The 8,921-nt window shown below is 43.0% G+C and overlaps 3 protein-coding genes across 5 annotated transcripts in view; 2 read left to right on the forward strand and 1 right to left on the reverse strand.

The window, feature by feature from the left end:
- LOC109484026 (protein Churchill-like) overlaps positions 1 to 2,889 on the forward strand; it is a 6,106-nt gene extending 3,217 nt beyond the window's left edge. For 2 of the 3 annotated variants that reach the window (XM_019787195.1, XM_019787197.1), the window contains exon 5: positions 2,554 to 2,889. The gene's annotated coding sequence lies outside the window, so the exon portion shown is untranslated. Of the gene's footprint in view, positions 1 to 2,265; positions 2,271 to 2,553 lie in introns of all 3 variants that reach the window. The other variant, XM_019787198.1, reaches the window with a different exon arrangement.
- Positions 24 to 2,889, forward strand: LOC109483982 (protein Churchill-like). The gene is made up of 4 exons (XM_019787137.1): positions 24 to 68; positions 190 to 325; positions 1,972 to 2,042; positions 2,445 to 2,889. Exons 1-4 carry the CDS (start codon positions 24 to 26, stop codon positions 2,535 to 2,537), a joined length of 345 nt encoding a protein of 114 aa, XP_019642696.1. The 3' UTR covers positions 2,538 to 2,889.
- The window catches only part of LOC109483983 (tRNA (adenine(58)-N(1))-methyltransferase non-catalytic subunit TRM6-like), a 13,844-nt gene continuing 7,801 nt past the window's right edge, over positions 2,879 to 8,921 (reverse strand). The window contains exons 2-9 of the mRNA XM_019787138.1: positions 8,546 to 8,658; positions 8,129 to 8,220; positions 7,762 to 7,845; positions 7,025 to 7,149; positions 6,081 to 6,541; positions 5,827 to 5,912; positions 5,001 to 5,190; positions 2,879 to 3,152 (exon numbers count right to left, since the gene is read on the reverse strand). Coding sequence (XP_019642697.1) covers positions 2,892 to 3,152; positions 5,001 to 5,190; positions 5,827 to 5,912; positions 6,081 to 6,541; positions 7,025 to 7,149; positions 7,762 to 7,845; positions 8,129 to 8,220; positions 8,546 to 8,658 — 1,412 coding nt within the window. The 3' untranslated portion in view covers positions 2,879 to 2,891. The remainder of the gene's footprint in view (positions 3,153 to 5,000; positions 5,191 to 5,826; positions 5,913 to 6,080; positions 6,542 to 7,024; positions 7,150 to 7,761; positions 7,846 to 8,128; positions 8,221 to 8,545; positions 8,659 to 8,921) is intronic.

Here is an 8,921-nt window from a genome sequence, read left to right on the forward strand (position 1 = left end):
TTTATACTATCGGACAATTATGTATGGCCAGTGACAATATACTTAATAATAGCTATCCGCGGTGCCTGGTAGAGGCTAGCAGACGGCCGGGATGTTACCAGGGCTGAGTAGGAAGCGGTTTGGATTTGAGACCCTTGATATAATTTTTACAACATGAATTATGTCTAGTAACTTGCTGCTGTTTTCCAGGGCCACACGTGCCTGGAGAGTGGGTCCTACCTGATGAACTTTGCGTCCTGTGCACATTGTAACAAAAAAGAGTTGATCAAAATCCACAACAAAGAAGAGAGGGAGGAGGAGCAAGAACAAGTCATCACATACCAACGTAACGCACGTTCAGTACTGCAATAGTTAATTTGCCTTCCCTAGACTGTTAATTTGCAATGATAGTGGTAAGTTGACCATTGGATAAGCTATAAGTCATAGTTGACCATTGGATAAGTTATAAGTCGTTGTAATTTAGCCTTGCTATATTTCCGAAAATAGTTTCATCAGGTTGGTTGAGTATAGGATACATGTAACCAATTCTCACCTAAATGTGCTGATGTTTTGATGTCTATCAGACACCTTCCTCATCACTAACATATACTGATATAGCGGCGAGAAGCAGAACTCCAGTCAGAAGCTCTGAGGAAGGTGTCTGAAGGTCAGCACACTTAGGTGAGAATTGGTTGAGTAAATAAGAACACTTGTATCCTAGCCTTGCTATAGTATCATAAAATCACACGGTCTGTAGAGCATTGACCTTCCACGTTAACATGTTTGTGCGTGATCATATTTGTTTGTTTGTTTGTTTGTTTTGTGTAGACGTGTGCCAGAACTGTGACCATGTGTTTGTTTGTTTGTTTTGTATAGATTTGTGCCAGAACTGTGACCATGTGTTTGTTTTGTATAGATTTGTGCCAGAACTGTGACCATGTGTTTGTTACCTTCGCCAAGAAGGTTATGTTTTCAGGGGCGTTCGTGTATGTGTGTGTGTGTGTGTCTGTCTGTCTGTCTGTCAACACGATAACTTGAGAAGGTCTTGATGGATTGTCTTGATACTTGGTAGGTGGGTAGGGCTTGATGAGACCTCAAAATGATTGGATTTTGGGCCACCTGGCGGCTTGTCATGGTACTGCAGCAGAACTTCCGGTTTTGATATCTCATGATCCAGACATGCTAGGGTGACGAAATTTAGATGGTAGATAGCTCTTGTGCTGGGGACAAAGTGACATGAGTTTGAGCCCCCTAGTTGCTTGCTCTAGAACTGCAGGGGGGTTTAAAGGACAAATGTTTAAAGGGGAATAACTCAAGAACCGATTGATGGATCATCATGATTTTTGGTATGTAGGTAGCTTGAGTGATGCTTGACATAATGATATTACAATTATGCAAATATGGATGTAATTTGCATAATTAATGAGGAAATTCTATTTATCAGCTGCATTCCATAATAGGAAGTTCAAGCTTGTGACATATGTTATTAAGAATGAGAGATACACAGGCAGATATCGATTATGCAAATGAAGACTTAATTTGCATAATTAATGAGAAAATATTATAATTGCATAGTGGTAACTGCCTGGAATTTTATACTTGGGGTGTTTGAAAGTTAAGTTAAGGTGAACATAATTAAACATAACTTATTCAAATAAGGACCTCATTTGCATAATTTATGAGAAAATGTCATCATGGCATTCTTTGTTAAGATAAGACTGTCTTTTGGTGGAGAATTTGATCAACAGATATAATTCATGCAATTGAGGATCCTATTTGCATAATTAGGGGGATTAATATATAATTTCTTAATCATAAAAGCTAACATCATTTGGCGAAGGTATGAGATCGTGGAACTCTAGTTTTGTATAGATTTGTGCCAGAACTGTGACCATGTGTTTGTTTTGTATAGATTTGTGCCAGAACTGTGACCATGTGTTTGTTTTGTATAGATTTGTGCCAGAACTGTGACCATGTGTTTGTTTTGTATAGATTTGTGCCAGAACTGTGACCATGTGATAGCAGAACACGAGTACAGATTCTGTGTGGAGGAAGGCTATCAGGTAAGGCCTCAGCATGAAGCCAGGTTACCAAACCTGTGCATGCTGCCAACTCAATCAAGCACAACTGCTGGGACATGTTGCTGATCAGGCATGTGAAACCCTGGCCTGTGTCTGTTGGTGGTGCTCTGTTCACACAATAGGAGATGGGTACAGAATGTGTGATGCTTTCTTTGAACTGCCAAACGATACAGGAATTCAGTCTAAAGATGTCACATGGCTGTCCTTAGTCTGACACAAAAGGCCACTTTTCACAATTTATTTAATATAATATGTATAATTAATGATGACAGTGTCATATTCCATGTTCCACACTACAGGAGTATCAGATGACAGTGTCATATTCCATGTTCCACACTACAGAGTATCAGATGACAGTGTCATATTCCATGTTCCACACTACAGGAGTATCAGATGACATGTCTGCTGTGTGGCTCAGGAGAGGATTCCATCAGTGTTCTGCCAGATGATCCCAGGAAGGAGATGGACTTGTTTTGATCACAAAAAGGAACACATTTAGTTTAGTCTAGAGGACTGAATTGTTGTATGGCGGGAATGCTGAAAGCATGTCATATTTTTCTCAAAGTTTAATGTGCATATCGGCAGTAGACATAAGTGTTGTTCTGTAACATCAGGGACATTCAAACTTATGAAATGTATCAGCGTACTACAAAAAAATAGTCGAGAGAAAGTGACTGTTACAGTATCCTTCTCTTCTACTATAGCTACTCGTATCGTTGATACATGAGAAACTATCCTTGACAAGACTGTCCTTATGTCCAACTTTAACTGCAATGTAATGTTACATTTCCATGTGAGAAAAATAACCAAGCGTTGCAGTCTGTAAACACATCAGTCTGCTTCTAGTTTGATTTTCTTTACGGGAGGTTCTGTTGCCATGGTAACGGGAGGTTCTGTGGTGCTGTGGGCGGGGTCTGTCGCCACGGTGACGGGAGGTTCTGTGGTGCTGGAGGCCGAGTCTGTCGCCACGGTGACGGGAGGTTCTGTGGTGCTGGAGGCCGAGTCTGTTTCCGTGGCAACAGTGATGCCTGAGAGCAGATATCCGCCTGTGCCGCTCATCTGCATGTCGGGCCGGGTCCTGCCGGGGAGGATCTGCAAACCATTCAACAGCTGTCAGGCCTGGAGTGCAACTTTTGGCCAGCAATATCAAATCATTTCAGTCAGAGTTGGCAAACAAACACTAGTAAAATAATACATTTTAGAAAGCTCCCTATGTGTGAAAAGTAAATTATGATCTAGTCAGCATTAATAATTATATGTGCGAATAGTGAAGACTAGCAGTAGATATTGAACTTTTTAGAGAGCAAACTTTTTTTTACTGGAGTTGGTGATTCACTTCAAATCACCCAGAGGCCTTCCAAACCAATCTCATATCATCCACTTGGTGATTGCACTCCCCCAGACAGAAGCCTGATTAAAAAAATAAAATAAAATTCTGTTGCCTCCTGAATTCACATGGATCAAAACCATTTGTGCAATGATTGATTTTTTTTAATTCTTCAAAGTTTGAATGACAAATGGATATTGTAATAGTTGGCATTAAACTTTTCACAATATAGGTATCACTTCTTGTTCATAACAATGTTTATGATGCGCCAAAAAACAGTTACTCAAGCAACTGGATATGATTTTGAAAACGTCAGACGTTTCAGCTAGTATCCACTAGCTTTCGTCAGTGACTGAGAGACCAGAGGGGAAAGCAGGTTTATAAGTACAACCTGTTGATTGATATGCAAATAAAGTGAAGACAAATTTTGGGAAGTCAAAAAAGGAACAAAAGTCAGACAAGTCAAGACAAGATGATGCAAATTAGTCTGAAAGCTCCTGTTATACAGAACAGGAGCTTAAGTGTTGTCTGTCCTCAGGGCTGGGAGTGCCAAATCCCAAGTGCCGGAAAGATCGACCCGTAGCCCCCCTTCCCTGTTGAGGGTGGGGTTGTACATTCTTTCATATATTGCCTCTTTAACACCCCGTTCCCACCAGCGTGTTTCGCGGTCTAAGATATCCGTGGACTCGAGTTTGAAAGAGTGACCCTGGTTGTGTTGTAGGTGGTGGAAAATAGCTGAGGAGTAGCCGTTGGCACTAGGTCGGCAATGTTCTTTGTATCTTACTTTGAGCGGTCGGCTTGTCTCTCCGATGTAGGTGTTGTTACAGTTGGGCTCCTTACATTTGAGTCTGTAAATAACATTCGCCTTGGTACCTTTGTGAGGTCGGTCCTTAGGGTGTACCAGTCTTTGTCTGAGGGTTGAGTGAGGTTTGAAGTTAGTGGCTATGTTGAAGTTTAGCTCCTGTTCTGTATAACAGGAGCTTTCAGACTAATTTGCATCATCTTGTCTTGACTTGTCTGACTTTTGTTCCTTTTTTGACTTCCCAAAATTTGTCTTCACTTTATTTGCATATCAATCAACAGGTTGTACTTATAAACCTGCTTTCCCCTCTGGTCTCTCAGTCACTGACGAAAGCTAGTGGATACTAGCTGAAACGTCTGACGTTTTCAAAATCATATCCAGTTGCTTGAGTAACTGTTTTTTGGCGTATCGTATTACCTGGATGTCTAACCTTCATCGACGAATGTTTATGATGTATTAATTAGAATTTGGAAATCTTAGGAATCTTGTTTTTTTTGGCCAGCCTTGTTTTTTTGCCGCATTAGATTTGGAGTTTGAGGATGATGTCATCCATAAAATTTACTTGCTGTGGCCTAAGTTAATAAAAGGGTATTTCACTCTATGGGGCGGTAACGGACCACAAAAGTTTCCTGCAATACCAACCCAACTACTGCAATACCAACCCAACTACTGCAATACCAACCCAACTACTGCAATACCAACCCAACTACTGCAATACCAACCCAACTACTGCAATACCAACCCAACTACTGCAATACCAACCCAACTACCTGCATGATCTAAACTGATTCTAATGCAGCCTGTTGCCTACCTGGAAGTTCCTAAGCCAGGTCTCTGTGAGCTGGAGGTTGAGGACTCCCCCGCTGGTCCTGAGCCGAGTGTAACAGTCCACCAGAGGTTCGCGGTGCTGGCAGTACACAGCGAAGGTACGGGACGGGGCCAGGCAGGGCAGCAGGGCTTCCAACAGCCGGCTGGGGTGGAACTTACACGCTATCAGCAACCTGCAAGCAACAGGACAGATAAACACGCTATCAGCAACCTGCCAGCAACAGGACAGATAAACACGCTATCAGCAACCTGCCAGCAACAGGACAGATGAACACGCTATCAGCAACAGAACAGATAAACACGCTATCAGCAACAGGACAGATAAACACGCTATCAGCAACAGGACAGATAAACACGCTATCAGCAACCTGCCAGCAACAGAACAGATAAACACGCTATCAGCAACAGGACAGATAAACACGCTATCAGCAACAGGACAGATAAACACGCTATCAGCAACCTGCCAGCAACAGGACAGATAAACATGCTATCAGCAACCTGCCAGCAACAGGACAGATAAACACGCTATCAGCAACCTGCCAGCAACAGGACAGATAAAACACACATGGACGGGTAAGACATAGGGGCAAACGTTCCCTGTGCCCCTATGCCTTACCAATCAATGCTCCCTGTGCCCCTATGCCTTACCCATCCATGTTCCCTGTGCCCCTATGCCTTACCCATCAATGTTCCCTGTGCCCCTATGCCTTACCCATCCATGTTGCCTGTGCCCCTATGCCTTACCCATCCATGTTGCCTGTGCCCCTATGCCTTACCCATCCATGTTGCCCTGTGCCCCTATGCCTTACCCATCCATGTTGCCCTGCTGTAGAACTTCTCTCGCCTGCTCGATCCTCTCCTTTCTCTCCCTCTGTCTCTCCAGTCGGGCAGGATCCTGTCAGTGCAGGGAAATGAAGAATGTTTTGTGGCGGATGGACCTTATTAAGGCTACACAAAAAGCGTGTTCTCTACACAATTCAGAAGCAATAAATGCATTAGACTCCACATTTGTAGAATTTGTAGAAAGTACATTTTGTACTTTGTTACCTACATAACTTCATACCTTTTTATATTCTTTCCATGGAAGCCTTTTTCTAGTGGAGCCAGTAGCATCAGCAGTGTCTGTGAGTGTTTCTGCCTTCACGTTGGCTTCCGTATCAGGACTACTGGCTTTGTCAGCTGTGCACGTCCCATCTGCCTCACTGCCTCCTTGTGCTAACAGTTGGTCTGTCCTTGGTGCTGATATGGAATCTGCCTTCTGTCCCTCCACACCTGGTTCTTTCCTAGCTTCCTGTCCTGTGGAGTCTTCTCCATTTGACTCCTGACCCCCAGGCCGTAGCCCCTCCTGTACTCTGACACCTGACCCCTGACCCTCCTGTGCTGACTGTGGACCGTGCAGACAGCCCAGCTGACTCATGGGAAATGGCAGCAGCATCTCGTCAAATGAAGCGGGGAAGTTGAAGGCGTCGTAGGCATGTCTGAATGGGAAGTCTCCATGGTACACCTGCACCAAAGTACCAAGTCCTGCAACAATAGGAACATGTCTGAACGGGAAGTCTCCATGACACACCTGCACCAGAGTACCAAGTCCTGCAACAATAGGAACTTTATTTCGAGTCCCGTTTCCTCTTCTACTGTTGAATCCCTTGACAGAATCTTCGGATGTGTGGTAAAATCTATGTAAAACAGTTATTGTTACAGTAACAAACAAACAAACCTGCCATCCTTTCCCCCAGTACCAGCCCCTGGCAGCTGTCCACCACCACAACCCTGGAATGTGCAAACAAACAAACAAACAAACAAACAAACAAACAAACCTGCCATCCTCTCCATGACTGCCCCCAGGACCAGCCCCTGGCAGCTGTCCACCACCACGACCCTGGAATGTACAAACAAACAAACAAACAAACAAACAAACCTGCCATCCTCTCCATGACTGCCCCCAGGACCAGCCCCTGGCAGCTGTCCACCACCACAACCCTGGAATGTGCAAACAAACAAACAAACCTGCCATCCTCTCCATGACCGCCCCCAGAACCAGCCCCTGGCAGCTGTCCACCACCACGACCCTGGAATGTGCGTGGACGTTCCCCACAGTCAGCATCTGGCTCAACGTGTCCACGCGAAGGTGGCTGCAAGGTGGACACAGAACACAAGGGCAACAATTACATTATCTATAAACAGAGATAAAGGCCCAGATAATAGGATATGTTTGGACAGCTCAGATATTTCTTCACTGAACTATTGGTACAGCTGCAGCTATGTAAGTGACATACGCAAAAATAAAGATACTTATTTGATGCAATAGACAGGCTGAAAGACTCATACAAATTGCTCATATGTGTAATCTTCTGGCTTGTGGTACGACAGAGGACAGATTCACATAAATAATAAAGTGACAGTATACACTACATGCAGACATCTCTGGATATCTTTCAAAGTTGGTAATACTAGTACATGTAGTGTTGGTGATACTAGTAGTGTTGGTAATACTAGTAGTGTTGGTAATACTAAGTAGTGTTGGTAATACTAGTAATACAAGTAGTGTTGGTAATACTAAGTAGTGTTGGTAATACTAAGTAGTGTTGGTAATACTAGTAATACTAGTAGTGTTGGTAATACTAAGTAGTGTTGGTAATACTAAGTAGTGTTGGTAATACTAGTAGTGTTGGTAATACTAAGTAGTGTTGGTAATACTAAGTAGTGTTGGTAATACTAAGTAGTGTCAGTGACTCAGTCCTCACCATATCTTGGAAGGTGACTTCGCCATGTACATGTTGCACAGCAGACGAAGGGTGGGTCGATGGATTATTATATAATTCAGATACCTGGAATAAAAACAGAGCATTGTGGAATGGAAACAATATGCCACAAATACATGTACAAATAAATCTATTCTTTTCATCAAAGCCATATTCTTTAGCTGGTGTGTTACGCCGAAGGGCGGTTATACCGGCTATACCGATACAGATACAGATATCCTGAATTGCCTTCAGCTTTCACTCTATGCAGGGTGCTATTCATCAGATCAATACTCAGTCTAATTACAAAGAGCATGATAAACTTATGTGCACTAAATGTTAGAGCATGTAACCAGGAAACATAGCTCACTTTTTGCCTTTCTTCCTGAGATACTTGGCCTGAGAGAAACTTGTCTTCTCCTTAAAGTTAGCATTGTTCTGTGCCAGCTTCTCGATAATCTCCTGAAAATTAAAGTATTACGTTAACATCACATTTCTGCACTCAAAATAAGTGACACCACCAGGTTGGTAGTTTGGACAGTTATCTGACAACAATACTACTGTTGTTTATTACTATTAGCTGCTCCTTTATCTGTAATTGTGTCGACTGATCAACTCACAAATTTGCCTCTAGGACAAATAAAGCTGGATCTCATGCTGCACCAACAAGTAGTAAGACTAAAAAAGTACAACTGTACAACAATGGTACAACACTGCACAACAACAGTACAACAACGGTACAACAAATGCGCAACAACGGTACAACACTGTACAACAGTTCTCCCACCTCGCCTTTCGCCCCCTGCTTGGCCATCTCTGCCAGGTCCTCTTTGGTGAGTTTCTGGGAACGATTGTCATCTTGGATCTTCTCATTGTTCCTGTCTGTGTCCACCTCTGCTTCTGTAGTACATGTATATGGGTGAAACTTGGTCAGATGTTAATTCCAGCAAACCTAGCTAAGTAAGAAAAATAACACATGTACCACCTTTTACCCCCAAACAGTGTTAAAACTTTGATGTCTTCACATGTATGAAACATTGTCCGAAACATTGATTTCCACAGTAAAAAGGGATGAAATAAGACTAAAATCTGTGAGGCTGACGAGGAGGAAAGTTGTGACTGACGAGGAGGAAAGTTGCTGACGAGGAGGAAAGTTGCTGACA

The sequence above is a fragment of the Branchiostoma belcheri genome, unplaced genomic scaffold (assembly GCF_001625305.1).
Source record: "Branchiostoma belcheri isolate BF01 breed outbred unplaced genomic scaffold, Haploidv18h27 scaffold68, whole genome shotgun sequence".
NCBI lineage: Eukaryota > Metazoa > Chordata > Leptocardii > Amphioxiformes > Branchiostomatidae > Branchiostoma > Branchiostoma belcheri.